Genomic DNA, 27136 nt, shown 5'->3' on the forward strand with positions numbered 1-27136 from the left:
CATAATTGATTTAACTATTTATATGTAATGTCTGATATCTTTTTAATTCAATTTTGTCATAAAAAATAATAAATTTAATTCCTAACACATGTAAGAACCTAATCGTAAATCGTAATATTTTATCAAAGCGTAATATTTGAACCAATTAAGCTCAAGTCCTTTCAATTCGTAAACATTATTCAAATATTTGAATCGATTAATTAGCGCGTTCAACTATTGACAAGAACGTCTTAATCAAATTAACTATTATTAATTAAACTGTAATAAATTTTTAATTCAATTTTATCATAAAAAAATAATTCCTAAATTACGTAAGAATCAAATCATAAGATTAATTAAAGCGTATGGGGAATCAATTAAGTGCAAATCCTTTTAATTTGTAAATATTATTCAAAAAATTGAATCGATTAAGTTCAACCACTGACAAGAACGTATTAATCGAGTTAACTATTTATAATTAAAGTCTACTATCCTTTTAATTCAATTTTAACAAAAAAATAATAATTTAATTCGTAAAATCGTAAGAATCAAATCGTAAATCGCAAGATTTAATCTAACCATGAACTGATTAAATCTTACGATTTTTAAGAATTAAATTTTATTATTTTTTATGATAAAATTTAATAAAAAAATATACTAAAATTTAACTATACATAGTTTGATTAATACGCTATTGTAAATTATTGAGTTTAACCGATTCAAATATTTGAATATTGTCTACGAATTGAAATGAGTTGAGCTTAATCGACCAAATCTTTGAATATTGTTTTTGAATTGAAAACACATGAGTTTAATTGATTCACATATTACGATTTAATTTGTTTGACATCTCAGATGATCAGTTCGCCGCGCAAAGGGAATAATTTGTTCTTCGTATGTTCGACATCAAGTTTGCCGCCATGGCTGACGGTACCGTTGACTTTAGAAGAAACCACCAAAAAACGTAACTACAATAACTTGTACAGCCTTGCAGATGATAACCAAGTTCGAAGTATGAATATTAATGCGAGAAAAAAGGAAAAGGAAGAAGGGTATAAATTGAATTGGAGGAAGAGTACAAACTGGAAGGCCATAAGAGAAGTAAAGAGAGCGGAACATAAGGCGCAAAGAAAATACAGAAAGAGCAACAAGAGGAGAATGATCAGAAGCATGGGGATAATGAGGTGGAGAAGATAGTAGAGAGGGATGAAGATGATCAGAAGGATTAATATTTCTATGTCATACATTTATATTGTTTAGTTGGAGTTCAATCGATGATTGTGGATTCATCAATTGATTACTTGACATTTTTATTTATGTATATTTTTAAGTTCTTTATATTTCATATTCGCACAATCATCTAATAATTGCCACATATATATAATATTTCATGCATTCAATAATGTCCTACAAATTCAAAAAATATGGTTTTTTATAATTTTAATTTTTTTAAATATATTTTTCGAATTTAGTATGAATATTCAATTTTTATATAACACATATATATATTTACGGATTTAGTATTTTTTTTATAATAATCTTCAAAATATTTTAACAATTTATAGTCATGTTGTTTTATAAGAGCAACTCCAACTCATTGTTATCAAATGGAGTTATCAAATACTCATTTGATAACCATGATTATAGTTTGATATCTCTATACAACTACTGAACTCCAACCACAAGTATCAAAAACAATTATCAAACAAATTTATGATTATTTATATATTAATTATTTTTTAATCCATTTTAAATTACAATACTAACCGATTTTTCTGGTAAACTATCCTCAAAATCAATATTCATCAAGTTTTTACCTTTTCTTTTTTTTTTTGATAATTAAGTTTTTACCTTTTCAAAACCGAAAAAAAAATTATATATATATAGTAATTTTTTTCCGTGGAACTTTGTTGAAGCTCTAGAGAAAAAAAAAATTTGTTGAGATATTTTTGAGATTTCTTTTCCAATGAAAATTTGTTGAAGACGTAGAGAATTTAATTTTATTCTGTTGAGATTTTTATGTAAAGAAAAGAAAACTCAATTATGTTGAAGTTTTTCTTTTTTGAGATTATTACGTAAAAAGAAAACTCAATTTGATTGAGGTTTTTCCTTTTTCATGTGTTCCTATTTTTTAGGAGAATATTTGATAATTATTATTTGAGATGTATTTTTACTTCCCGATGGATGAATTATCAAAATAGAACTCTATTTTAATAACCTCATTGGAGAAGAGATTTTTTAAAATTGGGGAGTCAAATGGAGGTTAAGGGATTTAATAACCCATTTAATAATCCCGTTGGAGTTGCTCTAAATATACATTAATGTATTTTATTAATGCATATTAATATACTGCAGCTATGATCCGAAGTAATAATATATTTCATTTTATCACCCTATTATTGATCCATAACAATTTATTGCAAAACAACGAATCAGGAAAGGAATCAATTCTAAATCAATTTCAATGATGCCGAATCCATTTAAATACAACATGTCATTGTGTTGTCATTTATTTTAATTTACTTTAATTACGGAAAATGCGTCATTACTTTATTGTAAGAATCATTATTATTAATTGAGAATATATAGACCATAAATATGGAGTGTAAGTTTACCCAATGCACCTATATGGTTGGTTGCGGGTTCCTTCACTACACACAAAAAAAAAATAAAAAAAATGCATACCTTATTTCGTTTAGATTTACATTTTGTTAAAAAAAATCGTCCATTGATATATAGTATTTGTTGAAAAATAGAGTATTTTAATTGGCCGATTTAATTCCATATTTAGTTTAAGTTACTTACATGGCTATTTCGTTCATTCTAATTGATTGATTTTTTTCCATGTTGTCTAATTGGTTGATTTGTTATTTTATGTATTTTTTAAATTCAAATTCCTTCCTTTACAACATTCTTGCATTAATTATAATATTTTTTTTTCTATGTAATTTCCACTCGAACTATAAAATGGGCATCCGACGCCTTCACTTTCATCATTGTTAGTATCAGAATGACTATTAATATTAGCATCAATATAAGTAACATTAGTAGTGTAAGTATTAGTATAAAAATTAGTATCAGTATTAGTATTAGTATTGGTGTTAGTATCAATATTAATATGAGTATTAGCATCAATATATATTAGTATAAATATGTATCATTATTAAGATCAATATTAGTATAGGTATGAGTATCAGTACTGGTATCACAATCATAATCAAAATCAGTATCAATATCGGTATAGTATGAATATCAATATTAGTATTATTATATCAATATTAGTATATATCAAATTAGTATCAATATAAGTATGTGTATTAGTATTAATATCAAAAATTAGTATTAATATTACTAATGTTATGAAAATGAGTATGAGTATTCGTATGAGTATGAATGTGAGTATTAGTGTGGGTATGAGTAGAGTATAAGTATAAGTATGAGTATGAGTATGAGTGTGAGTATGATTATGAATATGAGTATGAGAATTAATACTAGTAGGGTAACATTAGTATTAACATTAACATTATTACTTGCATCTCCATTAGTATAATTATTAGGATTAGCATTAATATTAATATTTATTTGTATTAGTATTAGAGTATTAGAGGTAACATGTACAATTATTGTCGTAATTTCGAGAGATGAGATTAGAGGTGCCATGGACATTTTGTTTTTGTATAATTTATATGTTATAATTAAATTGCAATTTTATGTGCATCTGAACTTTATGCTAATCTTACTGTCGACTTCAGTGAAGTTTTATTATCAAGGTAATTTAACATAACTTATATTTATTTCTTACACTTTTAAGTGATTTACATCTTAGTAACATGTGTCGTGATCATATGAACAATTTAACAATATGCAAATTACTTGCTAGGTATTAATTAGATAAGTTACTTCAATGCATGTGTTTTGAAACTCCACTTTGATAACTAAGTTTTACATTAAGGACTTGAGTGTGTCGGTTGTGATAGTTGTAATATTTCTAATATTTGTATCTAATGATGTATCATAATTTTAATATCGCATGTAATATTTTTTATCAATTATTTTATTTTATTCAGTACTTAAATCAAATGGAATGAGATTTTTTTCTGTAAGAGAAATTTTTTTTTTTTTTTTTTTTTTTTTGTATTATGACATATTATATATATCGAATATTGAAGTTTATAGTAAATTATGTTGTCTACAATATATTTTTATTTTCTAAATTATCACCGTGCATCGCACGGGTGAAATACTAGTTTGATTAAATGCCAAACTTTATAGGGCACATTCCAAATTAGCTCATCATGGGATATTTATTTATAAGGGATAATTTGACAGAACCCCCTCATTGCACAAGGATTATTACATTAGCCCCAAATTTATTTTTCATTTTTAAGATAAATCCAAAGTAGCTTTTATTAATTAAAAACCCTTAATTATTACTATTATGCCCATAACTAATTAATACACTTGTTTTTAATATCTGTTATTAGAGAAGATACATAATATCTTCTACATAAATATTTTAATGTGCACTTTCTCAATTAATTCCACCATTAACGCTTATTGATTGCACATTTTCGTTCATGTGGAATCGAAATTGTAACTCGCATAAATAATAATCTGTTTGTGTCATTGGATAAGCGGTGGTTGTGCAGATTCACATGGAGGTTTTCATCTCACATGAGAATTTAAAATGAGTTACATGTGAGGTTTTGTATTGATTTACGTTGAACAGTAATTTGTATGTGTATGTACACGTTTTGTTGATATATATAAGATTTGTATGTGTCTAGTGCATTGTACATGTTGCGTTGATGCTTAAGCAAATGTAAGAGTGGTTTTTGCACGCATAGTGGTTTTTGTACACATAGTGGTTTTCGCGCACATAGTGGTTTTCGCACAGAGTGGTTTTCACGCGCAGAGTGGTTTCTACTATTCCCTTATTAAATCGATGGATTTTGACATTTCCATATTATTGAATCCACTATTGTGCATAGTGAATTTTGCTATTTCCACCGTAATATACGTCAATTTTTTTTATCGAAAAAGCTTGTGTGATGTTGAACCAATATATGTATATTGTTTGCCTAAAGAAAAGAAGTTTTTGTCCGAAAATAAAAGTAGATTTTCATACAGTAAACGTGAAGCCATTGATGCAGTATTTGGAGATCAAGAGAAAAATGATATAATGAATTTTCGAGATAGTGGGAAAGTTGGGGGCGAGATTTGTGGAGAGATGGAGAAATATTGGGAGGATTTTGGGGAGAGAAATATTAGGAGGATTTTTAGATAATGTAATTTTGGAAGGGATTTTGCATTTAATTCACAGTATTTTTTATTTAAAATAATTATAAAAATTAGTGGGGGCATATAAGGTTTTTTAGGCCCAACGAATGTTAATTATCAATTATAAATTAAAGATTTATTAAGAAGTAAAATCTCAATGGAGGGTGTTTAACAAATAACCCCTATTTATAAAGGGGTTCGGACAAAAAAATCTTTACGAAAAAATCTACACATTATCTAGAGTTTTGTAAAAGATTAAAATACTCCTTTACATATTAATGTGCTCCAATTTCATCATTAAATTCAATTTAACCTCAATTTGACCCCATATTTCACAAATTGTTCAATTTTGACCCAAAACTCAATTTTCAGTACAATTTCGCCACTCGCCGCCGTTGACTTTTTCTTTGTTTCTCTTGCTTTTTCTGCCGGTTTCCGACGTCGACTATTTCAATTTTTTATTTAATTTTTATTTTTTTTTCTTCAACATCTTTTTGCCCGTTTAAACAATAATATTGTTGTGGTTGACCGTCATATTAACTATATTAGTGTTTAACACAGTAATATTAACTATATTACTGTTTAACACAATAATAATGATATATTACTGTCTATCACAGTAAATATACTTATTATCATAACACAAAAAAAAAACATTAGAAATTATAAATAACGATGTTAATGTCTTACAAAAATCTACTTTATTTCAAGCATTGACCAATGGTACTTTTGTACCAGCTAATTATTCAATCAGAGGTAGGAATTACAATGTCCGTTATAATCTAATTGATGTTATTTATCCTAAATGGTCAAATTTAGTACAATCCGTTAATGTACCCAAATGCGGCCAAGAAAAATATTTCATGCAAAAACATAAATCATATCGCAAAGATGTAGAACGGGGATCGGAGTTTTTCAAGCTCGGTTTGCAATTATTAGAGGAAAAACTCGATTTTGGAAGAAAAAAGACTTGCATGAAGTCATGTTTGCATCCATAATTTTGCACAATATGATAGTTGAGGAAGAACGCAATGGATATAGAAACGACTTATATTTTTTTATGATGATCAATCTCCCACAAACTTTGGCTAAGAAAGTTCGTCCTCTATCCCGCCTGTTGAGCTTTTGAGAGATTATATTAATGTGGCAATGAATTAAGGAGACTGGTTGCACGCTTGTGGGATACACGTGTTCAAATCGATGATGTTGACGATTATGATGGTGATGATGATGATAATAATGGTGAATGAGATATTTTTTTATGATTTTAAATTTGTTTATATTGAAATATTTTTTTTTATGAGATTATTGTTTATGTATGATGTAATTATATGTAAAATAATTTGAGTTCGGGTTATTTCATGTTTAGATAGTTTTTGAAAATTGGTAACATAATTGTTAAATTATATAGTTAAAAAAATTTATTACTTAAAATTGAATCTATAATTAATATATGAAATAAAATATACTAAAATTCTGATAAATATTAGATTTACAGTTTTGGGGAATATATGGTGGAACATAATGGGAGACCAAACCAAATCCCATTTCATATAAGTGGTAACAAAGTGAAATATTATTATTCTAATATTTTGTCAAAATTGAAATCCATGGAATACCAAAAAACACCATTTTCCACAAAAAACGGTGGAAGGTAAAATAGTACACTACAGGTGTGGGATGAACCCATTTTCACCACAAAAAATGGGATTTAGTGAAAAAATAGTGAAACCGGATGGAGCATCTCTCACCCCTAACACCATTTTTCACCAAATCCTATTTTTTTGTTGTGAAAAACGATGCTATCTCCCAACCGTAGCACACCATTGTATAATTGTTCTGTGATAAAATAGTGTATTTGGTCTCCCACCAATTCTATCAAATTTTCCAAATAATAAAATATTAATAATTTCACCATTTTACCAGTTATAGAGAATATAATTTGGTTTGATCACCCATGGATGGCATTTCACCAAATATATCACAAAATTATAAATTTAAAATTAATTTTCATTTTAGTCAAAAAAAAATTCCAAAATATTAATTATGGATTTGACCTTAAGCAATAATTTATTAACTATATAATTTAAAAATTATGATAAATATCAAAAATTAATTGAAACATGAATGAAAATCAAATAATACAGATAATAAAATCACACATAAACAATATTTTCATAAATTATTGCCTAAATATATGATTAGGTGATGGGTGAGAGTTGGGAGATGCTGTGATATTAGCTTTATCGCTTTATCTTCTCTATTATTATTGTTCGGATTTATTTATCGCGTAAATTACAATTTCGCCCTCTCCCAAACAAAGACTTTTTAGGAGCTAAAACATCTCTCCTCTAATTTCAGAAGAACACACTCAGAAAGATCTCCCTCTGAAAGGTACGATCTGTACGCATATGAGTATATATTTTATTAATTATATGATTTTTATTATTGCGTGGATCTATATCGTTTTTATGCTTCATTGTGTTTAGGAATTAGGAATCATTTTGTTGCCTGAATAAATGAATGTAAGGGTTAAAATATTGCTTATGGATGTAATCGTTCTTTCATGGTCTGTCTGAATTTGTGAAATTTAAGGTTTGAAAGATTCTTTCCTATGTTGTTTTTGGGTAAATAAAATTCAATGTTGAAAGAAGCCAGATATTGAAATAAATTGTAATTTTTATCCTTTTGTTAATGTTTGATTGTGCAGTAATTTGATTCATGATTTTTGATTTGCTTTTATATAACATGTTGAATGCTTATTCCTCTGGATTTCTTGATTTCTTGGATTACGATTTATATATTTAGGCCTCGTTTGGTTGGGGAGATTAGCCATAATTAACTAAATAATAGGACTTTGTTTGAAGTTTGGTATCCCTAATAACTTGTCGGATCGACGCGCAAATATTATGTTATCATGGCTTATCTTGCCTTCTAGACATGTTTTTCTATTGGATCATTGAAGGTCCAATAATATAATCGGGTTGCATTAGATTATTTAATTTTATCTTGGCAACCAAACGAGACCTTAGGCCCCGTTTGGTTGCCAAGATAAGCTAAGACTAAGTAAATAGTTGGAGTTAATATGATGTTTGGTATCCCCAATAAATTGTCGGGTTGACCCGCCAAAATTATATAATCATGGCTTATCTTGCCTTCTAGTGAGTTTTTTTGTTGGACGTGGTGAGCTTCAATAAAATAATTGGGTTTCATTAGATTGTTTAATCTTATCTTGGCTAATCTTATCTTGCCAACCAAACGGGGCCTTAGATTCCTTAGCATTGGAATTTGGAAATGAATCGGTTCTATTCATATTCCTATTCCTATTTTCTTGCAACAGTTTTTGCGTTAAGATGTTAATGGCATCCCTGTAATTTGTCTCAACTATTGATTATTGTGATTAGTTACATGTAGTTAGCGTTTTCTCATATCCATTGTGATGCGATTGTCTTGATAGTAAATAGAAGTTAAATAAAAAAAATTGTAACAGTGTCCAAGGCATTTTGCATTGATGTTGTCTGTTAAAAAGTTAACCTTTCATTTACACACACCTACGTGTGTGTGTGTTACTCTTTATATGTATCACCTTTGGGGGTGCTTTGAAACAACTTAGAAGCCAAAGTATGTGTACCTACTCATGTTGTTTCTTCAATTACAAGATTTCTGATAATATTTCTGTCCGTGGGATATATATATATATATATATATATATATATATATATATATATATATATATATATCTGCCGTATTTGTATTGACCGATTAATTGATCGGTTATTTTATCGCGTTCGTGTCTCGATTTTTAATTTAGCTATATAGATATCTGAGGCTGTCTGATAAATTATGCAGGTTATTTTGACGCAGCCATGGCTTCCTTCAGAACATTTTTGAACAGTCCCGTTGGTCCCAAAACAACTCACTTTTGGGGTCCGGTAGCTAACTGGGGATTCGTTATTGCTGTATGCTTCTCCACAAATACATACATACACACATATATATATATATATATATATACATACATACGCATATATATATATATACATATATATATATATATATATATATATATATATATATATATATATATGTATGTATATATATATATATATATATATATATATATATATATATATATATATATATATATATATATATATATATATATATAAAGTATTTTAATGGTGAAAATTTTGTGTACTAAAATATAAGTTAAAATGGTGTTACAGGGATTGGTTGACATGCAGAAACCTCCAGAATTGATCTCCGGAAATATGACTGCAGGTTTAAATTTTAACATTTGGAGCTGATTTTTTAATTTTTAATTATTTACTTATTTATTTTTTCTCATTAACTATTTTTGTCTATGTTTTAACTAATGCAGCAATGTGCGTGTATTCGGCGTTGTTCATGAGGTTTGCGTGGATGGTTCAGCCTCGAAACTATTTGCTGCTTGCGTGCCATGCTTCAAATGAGACTGTGCAACTCTATCAATTCTCTCGTTGGGCCAAAGGTCAAGGGTGAGTTTCGACGCGATATGATTTAAGACCTATTAATTATTCACTTCTTAATCTTGATCACGTTATAATCATATCAATCTCTCCCTCTCTCACACACACGCAAACACGTGCGAACGCACGCACTCAAATTACCAAGTGTGGAAAAGATCATTTATATAATATTACTTTCTTCGTCTAACTGATTTTAGTTTTTGTGCGTAACTTCACAATAATTCTTTTTCAAGTCAATGTAGACTACATCCAGTGGCTGAGCCAACATAGGGCCACCTGGGGCCATGACCCCCCACCGCTACTAAAACAACTAGTAGTTCTAAGCACGATCCCGACACGGACTTCCATTTATATATCCACATGTTTATTTCAAATTCTTTTGTAGGAACTAAATTGATGTGTTCCTTTTGTTTTCATCCTCCTAAAATTTGGTTATGCAAGATTCAATCATCTTTGCAGTTGTGCAACTAATATTCTTTGTATCTCGTCTTAGGTACTTGACGGAGAAGAAAGACGAGGCCTCGTCTCAGTGAACTTCTTTTTTTCTTATTTAAAAGAACAAGGTCTCCAGAGGCCTAGACCTCAACAGGACCCACCAGCCGAAGAAGTAGATAACTGTCGAGGCTTGCAAAAACTTTATTTGTGGGTACATGTGATTATTTTCTTAGGTCGTTATACTTTGTATTTGAGGTACTATCAAAGTCTAAAGACAAGTTTAATTTGGTTAGATCATGGTTCATTGTTGTACCTCTATTCTGCAGTGAACTGATTTATTTTGTTAGTATTGGAATAGGGATGGCCACGGGGCGGGTTTTGCATTCCCCGCCCCCGCCCCGTTAAGAAACCCGTTGCACCTGCCCCCGCCCCGCCCCGTAACGGGTCTAAAATTTACCAACCTGCAACCGCCCTGCCAAAAAACCCATAAAAGTTGAAGAAAAAGGTTAAAAAAAAAAAAGAACAAACTATCAGTACATAATTCATTAATTAAAAAAACCAGTCTTCTACCAAATATCAAATTCAAATTAGCTAAGAAATAATACTAAATCAACTATCCGATAGGCGATAATATTACATCCAACAATTCAACATACTATAAATAAAAAATATTACCAACAATGCATCCAACAATTCAACATACTATAAATAAAAATATTACCAACAATGCATTAAATTTAAGTACGCATGTTTGTTAAACACTTTATAAGTAGACTAAAAAAAATTAGATTATTCCGTTAATAGTCATCAATCAGATCCACTTCATCTCCACCATCATCACCGTCGTCGTCGGCTTCACCATCAAAAGCATTTTGCATTACTTCATTAAGTACCGTTTGTAAAGATGTACCTAGAACAATAAAATTATGAATAAATTAGAATATGAAATAAATTATATAAGAACACAAAAGCAAAAAAATAATATGAATAACTTGCCTTAATTTGAGCCCACAACCAATTTTGGCAACACATTAATGCCTCAACGGTCTTCGAATGAAGCTTACTACGACGTGGACTCAATAATCTATCACTTGTGCTAAAGGCGGACTCCGAAGCAACCGTAGATACGGAAATGGATAGGACATCCCTTGCAATCAATCTCAAAGTTGGGTACTTCGCTCTATTATTCTCCCACCATGATAAAATATCGAAATCATTACTCCGTGGTAGAACATCATCCTCTAAGTAATGATCCAACTCCACTTTCCCATTTCCAACCCTTCTTTGGCTACTAACAAGCATATCATAATCAGAAAGAAAGTCACCTCCCACGGATTGATTATCATCCGAAGAAGACAAGGACACAAGTGCATCACCATCCATTCTCTTGGAGCTATACTCATCAAGCAAATCATAGCAAATGGTTTTAATCTTACTTATCGCTATAGAAGCACGATCCCCGTAAATTTTCTTAAACAAATAATCCACTAGCTTCATCTTGAATTGTGGATCCAATATTGCCGCAACCCCCATGATACCGTGGATCACATCCCAATAAGAATCAAATTTTTCTAACATGCTTAATGCCATGTTCTTAATCACATTATTTGTAGATGTCGACCACTCATTTAAATGAATTTTGATTTGACAAACTTGAGGAAAATAAAGGTTTGTGGTAGGATAAGTAGTGCCAGAAAATAACCGAGTTACTCTATGAAACAACTCTAATTTTTGACAAATGAGACTTGCTAAATTCCACTCCTTCTCACTTGGCATGCAATTATATGACGACTCGTGTTGGTTCAACCGAAAAAAGACATCCTTATACACTAATGCAGTAGAAAGCATCAAATAAGTTGAATTCCAACGTGTTTTTATGTCAAGAACTAACTCTTTGGTGCATGCAACACGAACCTGCCGAGCAACTTCCTCAAATTTTTGTCTTCTTTTTGTTGAACTAGTCCAAACACCAAACCATCTTGAACGATCAAATTTAAAACATGAGCAGCACAGCGCATATGCAACAGTGGAACATGCGAGAATAATGAGTTAGATGGAAGATTTTCAGAGATAGCTCTTACCATGGTATCATTAGTGGTGCAATTATCAACAGTTAAAGTAGAGAGTTTGCCATCAACATTCCACTCTAGCAAACAATCGAAAAGAACCTTTGAGAGAATTTCACAGGTGTGTGGAGACGGAACGTAAATAAACCTGCACACGTATTAAAAACCAGTACAAGTTATTAGAATCATTTATCATCTAGAAAATACAATAAAAAAAAAACGAAAAAAAATTAAAACTGTAAAAGGTAATACCTTAACACACGGTTGTGTAAGGTCCAACATTCATCAATATAATGACCAATGAAAACCATGAAACCTCGTTTCCTGTTGATTGAAGTCCACATATCAGTGGTGATTGCAATTCTACTTGCATTTTTTTTCAACAAAACGCATAATCTTCGGTTTTTCGGCCTCGTAAATCTTAAGTATATCTCTCTTGATTGTGTTCCTAGAAATCATCTTGAACAATGGTTGGAGAGCAACATAATAGTTTCTAAAGCCAATATAATCTACAATGCTTAGGGGCAACTCATGTAAGATAATCATACAAGCAAGTTCCCTTCGAGCTACTTCTTGATCAAACTGACCAGATTTCAAGATCATCTTACCATCAACCTTATTTTGCTCATTAACAAATACTTGTTGCCTCATGTCTCTAATGTCTTTAAACTTTCTTTTAATACACCGTAATGTAGCATGATAACGTAAACGAGTTGTTCCATCTGTACTTTTTGCAACAAGACATTTCTTACAATAGTTGCATTGTGCTTTTGGATCTCCCCCAACTGTTACTCTGTCAAAGTGCAACCAAACATCCGATGTTTTTCTTCTCTTCACGATAACCACATTCTCATATGTGGTGTTGGGAGTAGTTGTGCTTGGAGTAGATGTGCTAGGAGTAGTTGTGCTAGGAGTTGTAGGAGTATTTATTCCTTGTGGAGATTCCTCTGTACTTGCATCTAGCAAGGGATTAGCATGAGACGAACTCGTTTCTTGCGACATCATAATTCAAAATATAAACCTAGAAAATTGGAAACAAATAATAAATCAGAGACAAAGAACATAAATAAATAGAAAAAAAATTTAAAGAAATTAAATTTACAAGAAATTAAAATTAGGGGTTTTGAATATTTTTATAAGAACGAGAGAAATTAAAGTGAGAGAAGAGAACGAGAGAAATTACCGGACCACCGGTAGTCAACGCCGGTGATGGAGAGAACGGCGGCAAGGCTCGGCAGTTGTCAGTTGACGGGCTGGTGAGTGGTGATACTTGAAGAACAGAAGAACAAATTTTGAGAAGTGAAAGAAAATTGAAAAAAACGGGCTGTGAGGGTGACTCTTGAAGAGCAGAAGAAGAAGTTCTGAGAAATAAAAGAAAACTGGAAAAAATGTAAGAAGCGGCGTGCAGAAGAAAACTGAAAAAAAAACGGATAGCAAATAATATCTAGGGTTTTACTTTAACATATAATATATATATATATATATATATATATATATATATATATATATATATATATATATATATATATATATATATATATATATATATATATCCGGGGCGGGTATACACAAACCCGCACCCGCCCAGAACACGTTTTAGGGGGAAAAGTTAGGATCCGTACCCGCCCAATTTATTTACGGGGCGGGCATTACCCAGAAATTCTGGGGCGAGTCGGGGCGGGTACCCGCGGGTCGGGTAAAAATTGCCATCCCTATGTTCGAACATTATTAAAACAGTGATTTGAAAAGGATTTGGTACCAATTACCAGAAATGGTAAAAGAATTGTTTTATGTTTTATTCATAGGCTTGATGATGAGTTTCTAGTTTAGAGTTCATCAATTATGCAGTCTGAATACATTGTTCTGAAATTATACCTTGGGTCAATTACATAAATGGCGCGAAAGCCTATTCCGTTTATTAAATGGTGTTTTTTTTTCTCCCTTCTTTCACAAATGGTGTAAGTCGTCTTCACTAGTGGCGATTTCTGAAGAACTTTCTGATATCGAATAGTGTAATAGTAGAACTGATTAACATAAATGGTGTGGTTTTTTTGTAATTTACAAAAGTGGTGTAAAACTCCATTTGAAGAACAGAAGAAGAAATTTTGAGAGGTGAAAGAAATTTGAAAAAAAAAGGCTCGTGAGGGTGACTCTTGAAGAATAGAAGAAGAAGTTCTGAAAAATAAAAGAAAACTGAAAAAAACGTAAGAAGCGGCGTGCAGAAGAAAACTGAAAAAGAAGGGGATAACAAATAATATCTAGGGTTTTACTTTAAAATATAATATATATATATATATATATATATATATATATATATATATATATATATATATATATATATATATATACATATATATATATATATACATATATATATATATATATACATATATATATATATATACATATATATATATATATATACATATATATATATATACATATATATATATATATACATATATATATATATATATATACATATATATATATATATACATATATATATATATATATATATATATATATATATATATATATATATATATATATATATCCGGGGCGGATCAACGGGGTGGGTACGGGGCGGGTATACACAAACCCGCACCCGCCCCAAACCCGTTTTAGGGGGAAAAATTAGGATCCGTACCCGCCCCATTTATTTACGGGGCGGGCATTACCCGAAAATTTGGGTCGGGGCGGGTACCCGCGGGTCGGGTAAAAATTGCTATCCCTATGTTGGAACATTACTAAAACAATGATTTGAAAAGAATTTGGTACCAATTACCAGAAATGGTAGAAGAATTGCTTTATGTTTTATTCATATGCTTGATGATGAGTTTCTATTTTAGAGAGTTCATCAACTATGCAGTCTGATTACATTGTCCTGAAATCATACCTTGGGTCAATTACATAAATGGCGCGAAAGCCTATTCCGTTTATTAAATGATGTTTTTTTTTCTCCCTTCTTTCACAAATGGTGTAAGTCGCCTTCACTAGTGGCGATTTCTGAAGAATTTTCTGACATCGAATAGTGTAATAGTAGAACTGATTAACAGAAATGGTATGGTTTTTTTGTAATTTACAAAAATGGTGTAAAACTCAACTTGTAGACGCGATTTCTGGCCAAAAGTCTGACAAGGCAGATATCGCCTCTAGTAGATGTGATTTTTTTTTAATCAATATATATATATATATATATATATATATATATATATATATATATATATATATATATATATATATATATATATATATATATATATATATATATATATTATAATATAATATAATATATTATAATTTTTTTCTTTTCTAAATTGAGAATTTAAAATTTAACTCATACATAATTAAATAAAAATTACATAAATGTAAGAATACATAGATATCAAATACACAATGTCAACTACTAAAAAAAGGAGCATCAATGACGTCCGAGATGTCCACCGGTCCTACATCTAGGCGGACGCCTGTTTCTACGCACTCTACCCACTGGTTCTCGCCTAATATCCTTTTCAATAGCGTCGGCAACATAGTTCTCGGTAGAATGACTTTGAGGTGATTGGAGGTGATAGGGAACGGGAGAAACATTGAAATGTCTATGTGTAGGCTGGTCACCTTGGTAATATCCTAAATTGAGATCCAAAAATTCACACCCTGAATACATGTTCATAGCAGGCTGGTATAGAGTTACTGGTGTCGGAATATAAACATCATTAGTAGAATTTGGATAAGTACCGGGCTCATTTCGAAGTGTGGATGGGCCGGCCTCATCTCGATATGAGGAAGGACCGGCATAATCTCGGTACGTGGAAGGACCGGCCACATCTTCATCTTGGGAGGTGAAATCATTCCTTTCACTTGTAGACATTTGAGTGCGGTTGTGAGTTCTCATTCTTCCTCCATCCGAGGCACCCGTAGAAGGAATCTCGGTCCTGTTGAGCATATTGATCATAGGCTGCATTTCTGGCATATTGGTGTTCATTGAGGCTAGTCAAGTAGCCTGAAATACATTATAAAATAAGTTATAGAAATCGAGTAGTTGTATGTAATTGCATTATTGACATAAAATTACATACCACCAAATTCATAATTGTTCGATCTCCAGTCTGAAAACCAATGCTCGTCAAATCGTCAATCGGTGATATAAACGACGAGTGTGCTCATCATACCATGCTTCATAACCATCATCTGTATCTTGTCCATTGATTGGTTGAAATGGGACGACAGTCTGAAATCTTTGTTACCATTTAACAACATATGTACTCAAATACTCGCTCCAATCTAGACCCGATCGACCTTGACGAGTCAAATCATGTAATTTGTTGAAAATAACAACATCTGTAGGATGTGACGGAATTGGTTGGACCATCCCGAACTGTCGTAATACTCTCTCCGGACGATGCATCTCCACTCGTGAATAACAAATAAGTGGACAACTAGACATCCAAAGTAATGGTGAAATAATCGTCGAATCCGAAGCCGATTCTTGGTACTCAATATCAGTGGTGTTACCAAATGAACTATAAAAAAATATTAGGACATTTGCGAATATTATCAACATCATTATCAACAACATTATCAACAATATGGAAAAAAAATATTATCAACATTATTAGCAAGTTCACGAACCTGGTTTGGCAACATTTGATCAAGCATTGTTCTATATATGTGAACTGAATAACTAGCGGTGTGAACATAACTCAAATAATGCAACCAACTGCAATGTGTTATGCAAAATACGTATATTAAAACAATGCGTATATACAGTTCCAAAACCTAAAAAATTAGTATATGATTAGATGTTAAACAATCCTTTTGTTCTTCGGACACAACTCGATCCTCTCGTTCAATTGCAATCTAAGAAAAAAAATAGTACAAGTTGAAAAAAAATTCACACAACAAAATTTGAAAACACACACTACTCAATTATATGTTATTTTAGCAATCATGCTCCAACTAAAAAACAAGTTGAAAACTAACTAATTTTATAAAAATGGAACTAGAATGTAAAATTACCTAAAATTATCTACAAATATTTCTATTTATTTATATATAAATCAACTCACGAATTAAATTTCTATTTATATTTAATAAAATTTTAAGTGTAACATAAAATTAAGCAAACAACATCATTAAATTGGTCCGTTTCTTCAACCCACACACTATGAAACAACTCAACAAATAAAGCACGAAAAAAAGTACATACAATTTTTTTACAAATTAAAATGGAAAAAATGAATATACTAAACATATTAGAACATACATTTGTATTTTTACGTTCACCTTCTGCAAAAGAAATTAAAACTAGTACAATATTTCAAATAACAAATTAAAAAATAAAAACTTATAAAACTAAATAAACATACCTATATTTTATAATTTTCTGTTACAAAACTGAAAATATATAAATAAACATATTAAGTTAATATAACAATATAATAAAAACCACATGTTTTAAAAAAATTAAACAACGTTATTTTAAAAAAAAATTAAAAAAATTGCTGAAGAAAAAAAAAAGAGTTCACAGAATACATGTGTTGAAAAATTGTGAAGAATGAAGAAGAAGAGGAGGGAGTAAAAGCAAACTCCCCTCCACTTCACCTGCCAATTTAAATGCAAGGGTTGGCCCCACCCCACAACCCTTCCTACATTATTGTTGGCCGAATTAATGCGGTAGCCTGCTTTGCAGAAAATTAAACTGGCAGCCTTTGCATAAATCGCCTCTTGCAGAGGTGGTTTATGCTTTTGCAGAAATCGCCTCTGCAGAGTGTGACAACAGTCCGTATCTTTTACTACGCAGCCATCTCAGTCGTTCATTTTTTTCCTTTCAATCTCACCCGTTAATCACTACCAAACAAAAAAAAAATACCTAACTTCATTTGGCGCAATTCCCTATGCTGCCAGAAATCGCCTCTACAAGTGGAGTTTTACACCACTTTTGTAAATTACCAAAAAACTACATTATTTATGTTAATCAGTTCTACTATTACACCATTTACAAGTGGAGTTTTACACCACTTTTTTAAATTACAAAAAAACCACACCATTTCTATTAATCAGTTCTACTATTACACCATTTATATAAATGACCCGAACAATTAGGATTATTTACAGATATGGTGTAGTAGGAGTTTTCTTTACAAGAATGGTGTGGCTTGTTTTTTCATTTATATAAATGGTTGCAGAGATTTAAAATTTAAACTCATGAATAATTAATAAAAAAATCACACAAATGTAAGAATACATAGAAGTCAAATACTACAAAATATGTGAAATACATAAATGTAAAATACTTAAAATAAAACACATCAAGGATGTCTAAGGTGTCCAATGGTCTCACATACACCCAGACACCTGTAGCTAAGCACTATACTCACTGATTCTTGCGAAATGTCATCTTCAATAGTGTCGGCAGCATATTTCTCTGTAGAATGATCTTGAGGTGATAAGGAATGAGAGAAACATTAAAATGCATTGCGCAGACTTGTCACTATATAAGTATCCGAAATTAAGATCCAACAATTCACTCCCTAGATAAATGTTGATAGCAGGCTGGTATGGTGTTAGTCGTGTACCTATAGAAAATATGGCTGGGATATAAGTATCATCAGCAAGTTCGAGATAAGTGAATGAAGAAGGAAATGTGGAAGGACCGACATCATCTCGTAATGTGGAAGACATCTTCATGTGAAAGAAGAGGTGCAGAAGCGAAATGGGTCATTTCTCTTTGACTTCTTGTAGAACTTTGAGTGCTACTGTGAGTCTCATGGACACTTGCATGAGGCATCTCGATTCTGTTGAATATATTAATCATAGACTGCATATCTGCCAGATTGAGGCCAATCTTAGCCCGAAAGAATTATAATATAAGTTATAGAAGCAGAATAATTGTATGAATAAATAAAAGATTACGTACCACTAAATTCACCAGTCTGAAAATCAATACTCGTCAAATCGTCAATCGATGATATAAAAGCACGAGTGTGCTCATCATACCACGCTTCATATTTATCCTCTCTATCTAGTCCATTGATAGTTTGAAATGTTACGACAGTCTAAAATCTTTGGTAGAGGTGCTTTGATAGGAATCGAGAACAATCCAAGAGAATAGTAAATAACAATGGCATATTATGTGCAAGAATCTTAAACACAATAATATACCATAAATATTTGTCCGTATGGAGAGGACAAGGCTCCAGAAATTCATACAAGTTACTAATTCCAATCCCCTAAAAACTGAACAAATACTAATTATTTATACTAAACTAAGAAAAAACCAATCTCCTAAACATAAGGAATAACTGAAATCTAATAACTGACTTAATAAAAGTCAGTTTATGGCTCCTAAACAAAGGGAATAACCGAAATATAATATCTGACTTAATAAAAGTCAGTTTATTGACCTATTATCCTAAATTAACTTCCATTTCTTCTTGGAAATGAGTTGGTAGAGGTGGAATTGTATCAGTACACCCCCTCTAAAAATTCGGCTTGTCCTCAAGGCGGTGGAAATGTGTTAAAATATTGATAATCGGCATCAAAAGTTGGTGTGTGAGGAACTCCTTGGAGCTTATACTTTTTCCCATTCAACTGAAAAATTAGAAACATCTCGTTCCAATTTGCTTGCACAGTATTCAAAGAAGCAAGACATTTAATTCCCAAGACCAAATCAGCGCCACCGAGTGCAAATGGATAAAAATCTTGGATGATAGTTAATCTAGGGAGCTGAACCGAAATGTCTCGGCAAATTTGGTTGCATTTGATCACATCCACATTGCCATTTTTTACGCCAAAAGAAGGAATCCCTTGGATAGGTAATGCAATGTCTTTGACTATCTGTTTCGCCACAAAATTGTGTGTTGATCCACTGTCAACGAGGATTAAAACTTGTCGGTGCTTAATTTTGCCCAAAAATTACATGGTTGATGTTGCTGAAGTCCCCATCATAGCATGGAAAGATATTTCAGCCAATCCGGCAACAGTAGCATCCTCGGTATGTGCATTGATTCCGTCTTGCGCCTTTGTAGCTGGAAGTTCGTTCTCCATAAGTTCCATGAGTGAAAAGTTAGACGATTTGCAGCGGTGGCTTGGTCCAAATTTTTCATTGCATCGAAAAACATAGACCTTTCGTCATCCGTGACTGTCGCTCCTCCCATGACAGAGCTTGTCCAGATGGCATGGACGAAGATTTAACTGAATGGGGCTGAGGGTATGGTCTATGTGGTGCAGGAAAACGGGGATCGTGATGAAGACGATTTAAGTCAACATTGGATGTAAGTTTGGTAAAATTCAAGGGTCAAACTCATAGCTTTATACACAGTTCTGGGCTTGTGAATTCGAACATCAACCTTTAGTTCATCCCTCAAGCCATTTAAAAATACACCTAATAAGCAATGATCACGCCAATTTGTGACACGTGATGATCTCTTTGTAAATTCTTGGCGGTATTGAGTGACTGAACCAATTTGTTGAATGCTACAGAGATACTCACGAGGATTTTGAAACTCTGGTTGGTCCGTAATTTTCTGTCGAAGTTAGAAATTGCCTTTGGCAAATATGCTTTCAATTTCCGTAACAAATTATTTTTTGACTGAATCTTGGCCGTCAGCTTCTTCCTCCCAATCCTAGCCATCAACTGTATAAGAATAAGAAGCATTCAGCTAAATTATTGTGCACAATTCATGAGGTATCGAAAAATGGGCTATCTCGTCTTAGGTACTTGACGGAGAAGAAAGACGAGGCCTCGTCTCAGTGAACTTCTTTTTTTTTTTTTATTTAAACGAACAAGGTCTCCGGGGGCCTAGACCTCAACGGGACCTACCAGTCGAAGAAGTAGACGACAGTCAAGGCTTGCAAAAACTTTATTTGTGGGTACATGTGATTATTTTCTTAGGTTGTTGTACTTTGTATTTGAGGTACTATCAAAGTCCAAAGACAAGTTTAATTTGGTTAGATCATGGTTTATTGTTAGTGTTGGAACATTAATAAAACATTTGGATTTGAAAATGATTTGGTACCAATAACCAGAAATGGTAGAAAAATTGCTATATGTTTTCTTCATAGGTTTGATGATGAGTTTCTACTTTAGAGAGTTAATCAATTGTGCAGTATGGATGCATTGTTCTGAAATCATACTTTGGGTTTAGGTCAATTACATAAATGGTGCGAAAGCCAATTCCATTTACATAAATGGTGCTATATTTTTTTTTCTTTTTTCATAAATGGTGCAAGTCGCCTTTGTAATGGCAATTTCTGAAGAATTTTCTGACAACGAATGGTCTATGTGAACAACTGGGGTTATTTATATATATATATATATATATATATATATATATATATATATATATATATATATATATATATATATATATATATATATATATATATATATACATATGGTGCAACAGTGGAATTCTTTTATAAGAATGGTGTTTTTTTTATTTTTTCGTTTATATAAATTTGTAATTTCTTTAGTTTTTTATATATTTTTAAATTGGAGGTTTAAAATTTAAACTCACGAATAATCATCAAAAGAATCACATAAATGTAAAAATACATAGAAGTCAAATACGCAAATGTCAAATACTATAAAACATGTGAAATACAAAAATGCAAAATACTTAAAATAAAACGCATCAAGGTTGTCTAAGATGTCCAGTGGTCTCACATCCACGCAGACGCATGTTACTACGCACTCGATTCTTGCGGAATGTCATCCTCAATAGTGTCGGCAACATAGTTTTTTTTAGAATGATCTTGAGGTGATAAAGAATGAGGGAAAAATTAAAATGCCTATGCGGAGACTCGTCACCATGTACGTATCATAAATTGAGATCCAACAATTCACTCCTTGAATACATGTTGATAGTAGCTGGCATGGGAGTTAGTCGTTTATCCATAAAAAATGTGGTCGGGATAAGCATCAACAGTAGAATCGGGATAAGTTAATGAAGAAGAAAATGTGGGAGGACCGGCTTCACCTCGTAATGTGGAAGGGCCAGCTTCATCTCAATATGTGGAAGGATCGGCATAATCTCGGTACGTAGAAGGACCGGTCACATCTTCATGTGAAACATGATGTGTAGAAGCGAAATCGGTCGTTTCTCTTTGACTTTGTGTAGGCCTCTGAGTGCTACTGTGATTCCTCCTTCCCTTTATCATGGATAGAGATGGCAACGGGTTGCTGGGTCGGATTTGTCTAAACCCGAGACCCGACCCGTGAAAAATATATAAGACCCATACTCGTCCCAATCCATACCCGAATTAAACGGTTCTAACCCGCTAGACCCGTTAACATAAAAAAATTATTATTTTCTACTTTCATAATATTTTGCTTCTATATTTTAACGAAGTCATCTAAAAATTAAAATACAATATTTTAAAATACTTCTACAAGTGTTATAAAGTGAATAATAAAATTATATAATTAATTATATTTAACTTCTATGATAAGTAAGTTAAAAAGGAAAGACGGCTAGCGGTGGTCGATAAGTGATAGATTTTACTTACGAGAAATGAGATTCAAAAAAGTAAAATGGTGAAAATGGATAAATGAGAATAGACACGATGAAAATTGAAAGTTTGGAATGAAATCATAAATTAATTTTTATATATAGATTAATTATAAAATATAATGTATTTATACGGGTCGATTCTGGGTCGGTTTCAATAATACTCGTAACCCGACCCGACCCAGAACCATACGGCTCTAGAAACTTAAACCCATTACGAGCCCCAGAACCATTTAACTTACCCACACCCGTCCCAAACAGGTCGATTCCGGGTCTAAGACCTGGCAAACCCGTACTCATTGCCACCCCTAATCACGGACACTTGTAGGAGGCATCTCGATCCTGTTTAGCATTAATTATAGGCTGCATTACTGCCACATTGGGGCTCACTGAGGCCAATCGATTAGCCTGAAAGAATTATAATATAAGTTATATAAGTTAAGTATTTTGTAAATGCGAAAACCTTTAACTTTCCTCCACTAAGGTCATTAGGTTCAAGACGAAAATCGAACAATACCCCACAATAGTGGATCCATGCGCTTGTAGAATATAAATAATCAGTACCGATGCCTAGGGGTGGTAAACGAGCCGAGCCGGCTCGCGAACTCGACCAGCCGGCTCGACAAAGGCTCGAACTCGAGCTCGAGTTTTTCGAGCTCTAGCTCGAGCCCAAATGTAGTTGTTCGACAGCTCGCGAGCCGGCTCGCGAGCTACCTTCTATTTTTTTTTTTTTTTTTAATTTTATATTATATATATATATATATATATATATATATATATATATATATATATATATATATATATATATATATATATATATATATATTATTCTTATTCTTATTATTATTATTATTATTATTATTAACTAAATAGTAAATAGTCTATAATAATAAATATTTCTAGTATTTAAATAGAAACAAATCTATATTACTTAAATAATTCATAATAATATAAAATATTATAATAATAATAGAAAAATTTTAAAAAATATATAACTAGAGTTCATTATTTATTTTATAATTTTTTTTTTATTTTCCTATAAATAATTTTTAATAAAAAAATTAAATGATTTTAATAATAATAAAAAAAATTAATGAGCTCGAGCCAAAAAAAATTGGCTCGATGAGCTCGAGCTCGAGCTGGCCAAAAGAGCCGAGCTCGGCTCGTTCCCACCCCTACCGATGCCTGAATCGTTATCTATATGTATGCCCCACAATAAAGCAATATCTTCTAGTGTAATTGTCGCCTCACCGACGTGAAAATGAAATGTGTGCCTCTCTTCTCGCCATTTCTCTATGAAAGGAGTTATGAAGTGAAAATCAATCTTCATGCGTCTACACTGATGTACGCCATAAATATCCATTTTATATATCAATTGGCGTTGAAAATTTTAATTATTGACAATTCTCTCCTCGACAATTACCAACTTCGTCCCATTCATTCTTTTACAGTCAAAAGCAAATAAGTCGATAGCTATATCTGCCTTATCCCTCATATCAATTTTCTTTGCTAATATAGTTAATTAGAACTTAAAATTAAGCAAGTAAGGAAGCCAAGTTTCATAATATTTTGCTTCTATATTTTAACGAAGTAATCTAAAAATTAAAATACAATATTTTTTAAAATACTTCTACAAGTGATATATAGTGAATAATAAAATTATATAATTAATTATATTTAATTTCTATGATAAGTAAGCTCAAAAGGCAAGACGGCTAGCGGTGGTCGACAAGCGATAGATTTTACTTACGAGAAATGAGATTCAAAAAAGTGAAATGGTGAAAATATATATTTGAGAATAGACACGATAGAAATTGAAAGTTTGATAAATGAAATTATAATTAATTTTTATATATAGATTAATTATAAAATATAATGTATTTATACCGTTAGGTTCTAGGTCGATTCCAGTAAGACCTGTAACCCGCTCAGAACCATACGGTTCTAGAAACTTAAACCTATTATCCGCTTCAGAACCATTTAACTTACCCACATCCGCCCCAAACAGGTCCGTTTCGGGTCTAAGACCTGACAAACCCATACTCATTGAGGCCAATCGATTAGCTCGAAAGAATTATAATATAAGCTATAGAAGTATAGTAAGTGTATGAATTAATAAAATATTTGGTCAAACATCGTCTTATATATATGCGCACAAAGTGACTACTGATGTGAACATAAGACTACTGATGTGAACATAAATCAATAGATGCTATGCAAAGTACGTATATTAAAACCATGCATATATTGAGTATGAGATTAGTTGCAAACTTTGAAATTATATGAAATTATTTATAGTTAGAGTATTGCCGTGCACCATATGAAGGTACTGGAAAAACACCATCCGCCTAGTTCAAGCAGTGTAATTGGATCGCAATCTTGAAGTAGTTTTGGTATAGGTGTTATATGGCGAACTCTTGTCCATACCGAGAGACGACAACTGTAGTAGATGCATCGGACCTCCAACGACATCTCTATGTTCTCGTATTGTTGCCTTGCATAACTCATGATACAATACAGTGAATGTGGCACTAACCCAACTATTAGAACAAATTGCATCGAGGTCCTCAAAATGCTTTAGGTAAATCAAAGTTATAGCATTGTTAGTATTATCCGGAATCTCGTCAGTTATGAAATGCTTCAGGTAACTCGTTACAAAATTGTCAATTAAGTATTTTATAAATGCGAAAACCTTTAACTCTCCTCCACTAAGGTCATTAGGTTCAAGACGAAAACCGAACAATACCCCACAATAGTGGATTCATGCGCTTGTAGAATATTAATAATCAGTACCAATGCCTGGATCGTTATCTATAGGTAGGCTCCACAATAAAACAATACCTTCTAAGTGTAATTGTCGCCTCACCGATGTGAAAATGAAATGTGTGCCTCTCTTCTCGCCATTTCTCTATGAAAGGAGTTATGAAGTGAAAATCAATCTTCATGCGTCTACATTGATATACGCCATAAATATCCATTTTATATATCAATTGGCGTTGAAAATTTTAATTATTGACAATTCTCTCCTCGACAATTACCAACTTCGTCCCATTCATTCTTTTACAGTCAAAAGCAAATAAGTCGCTAGCTATATCTGCCTTATCCCTCATATCAATTTTGTTTGCTAATATAGTTAATTAGAACTTAAAATTAAGCAAGTAAGGAAGCCAAGTTGACCAGTCTCTATCCACGAACTATGAAACAACCTAACTATGAAAAAAAAAAAGGAAAAATACCATAACTATATAATTAATTTGGGCTTTTCAAATCTGAAAACATGTATATATTAACAAAGGTAAATTAATATAATATAACATAAAATATAAAAATTAAAATTAACGAATTTACTATTAAGAGAATACCTTGAAGTGAATTCTTTTGCGTTTAAAACTGAAAAAAATATATAGTAACAAACTAAAGTTCACATAATATTACAAACAAATTAAAAATTAAAAATAACATATTAAATATACCTTTAAAATTTTACTTTTGCTTTCCAAATCTAAAAAAGTCATACCAAAATTAGTATAATATTACAGAAAAAGAAAAGAAAAATTACAATTAAAAATACTTGCAATTTTGACTTTTCATTCCAACAAATTAAAATATATGTAAATAAAAAAATTAAAATTAAAATAACGAAACATGGCAAATGCATGTGTTTAAAAAAATTAAGCATAATTATTAAAATAAAGATATGCTATCAATATAAACAAAAGTTTAGAGAGAAAACAACTTGACGTTGTTCCAATGGAACCGAAAACAAATGAAGTAGACCAACCAATGCTCTTATATTTAGTACAATTACAATTCCCAATCGTCCGATTAAAATGGAAACACATCCGGCCATCCAAAATATGTATAGAAATCGCCTTTGGCAAAGGTACTTTTAATCAAGGTTGTAAAAATCGGTAATCGGGTCCGAGTCGGTCAGGCACCGACTCACGATTAATCGGTGCGGCGGTGATTAATCGGTGATAAATCGGAAATAAATCGGTTTTTAAAATTTAATATAATATATTTCTAAATATTATTTATAAATACTCCAAACATATGTAAAAAGATATTTAAACATAGTTATATCTCCATCATGTATATATCCTAATAACATAATAAAAGTTTAATAATCATAAGATCATAATACATAAATATCCTTATAAAATATAAATAAAAAAACAATTTTTTTGAATTTACATTTATTCTTGAACATTCGTGGCATACATCATTAGTTCTTTCACAATAACAATTAACATAAACAAAATAAGGCATAAACTCATATTTTCTTTTATTAAAATCCAACTTTTATATTGAATTATAAAATAAAATTAAAAAAAAAAAAAAAAAAAAAAAAAAC

The 27136-nt window shown here is 31.4% G+C and overlaps 2 protein-coding genes and 1 long non-coding RNA gene across 4 annotated transcripts; 1 reads left to right on the plus strand and 2 right to left on the minus strand.

Moving 5' to 3' along the window:
- The first annotated feature begins 7480 nt into the window (after window positions 1–7480).
- Window positions 7481–10494, plus strand: LOC105951684 (mitochondrial pyruvate carrier 1). Of its 2 annotated transcripts, none has more exons than XM_012975133.2 (5): window positions 7481–7653; window positions 9109–9218; window positions 9486–9540; window positions 9641–9776; window positions 10261–10494. In XM_012975133.2, the coding sequence occupies exons 2-5, from the start codon at window positions 9126–9128 to the stop codon at window positions 10298–10300; spliced, it is 324 nt and encodes a 107-aa protein (XP_012830587.1). In that variant the 5' UTR covers window positions 7481–7653; window positions 9109–9125; the 3' UTR covers window positions 10301–10494. The 2 variants fall into 2 exon arrangements, with proteins under 2 accessions (XP_012830587.1, XP_088672877.1); XM_088816751.1 differs by lacking the exon at window positions 7481–7653 and adding an exon at window positions 7674–7784.
- Window positions 10495–10999: 505 nt separating this feature from the next.
- On the minus strand, window positions 11000–11792 carry LOC148771029 (zinc finger BED domain-containing protein DAYSLEEPER-like). The gene is made up of 2 exons (XM_088817450.1): window positions 11294–11792; window positions 11000–11112 (listed from the first exon to the last, which is right to left on the minus strand). The coding sequence occupies exons 1-2, from the start codon at window positions 11790–11792 to the stop codon at window positions 11000–11002; spliced, it is 612 nt and encodes a 203-aa protein (XP_088673576.1).
- A 3803-nt stretch (window positions 11793–15595) lies between these two features.
- On the minus strand, window positions 15596–17265 carry LOC105951685 (uncharacterized). The gene is made up of 3 exons (XR_016030784.1): window positions 16901–17265; window positions 16348–16791; window positions 15596–16271 (listed from the first exon to the last, which is right to left on the minus strand). It is a non-coding gene; the product is annotated as an uncharacterized LOC105951685 (long non-coding RNA).
- Window positions 17266–27136: the final 9871 nt, after the last annotated feature.

The sequence above is a fragment of the Erythranthe guttata genome, chromosome 4 (assembly GCF_056151865.1).
Source record: "Erythranthe guttata isolate IM_541 chromosome 4, IM_541, whole genome shotgun sequence".
Lineage (NCBI taxonomy): Eukaryota > Viridiplantae > Streptophyta > Magnoliopsida > Lamiales > Phrymaceae > Erythranthe > Erythranthe guttata.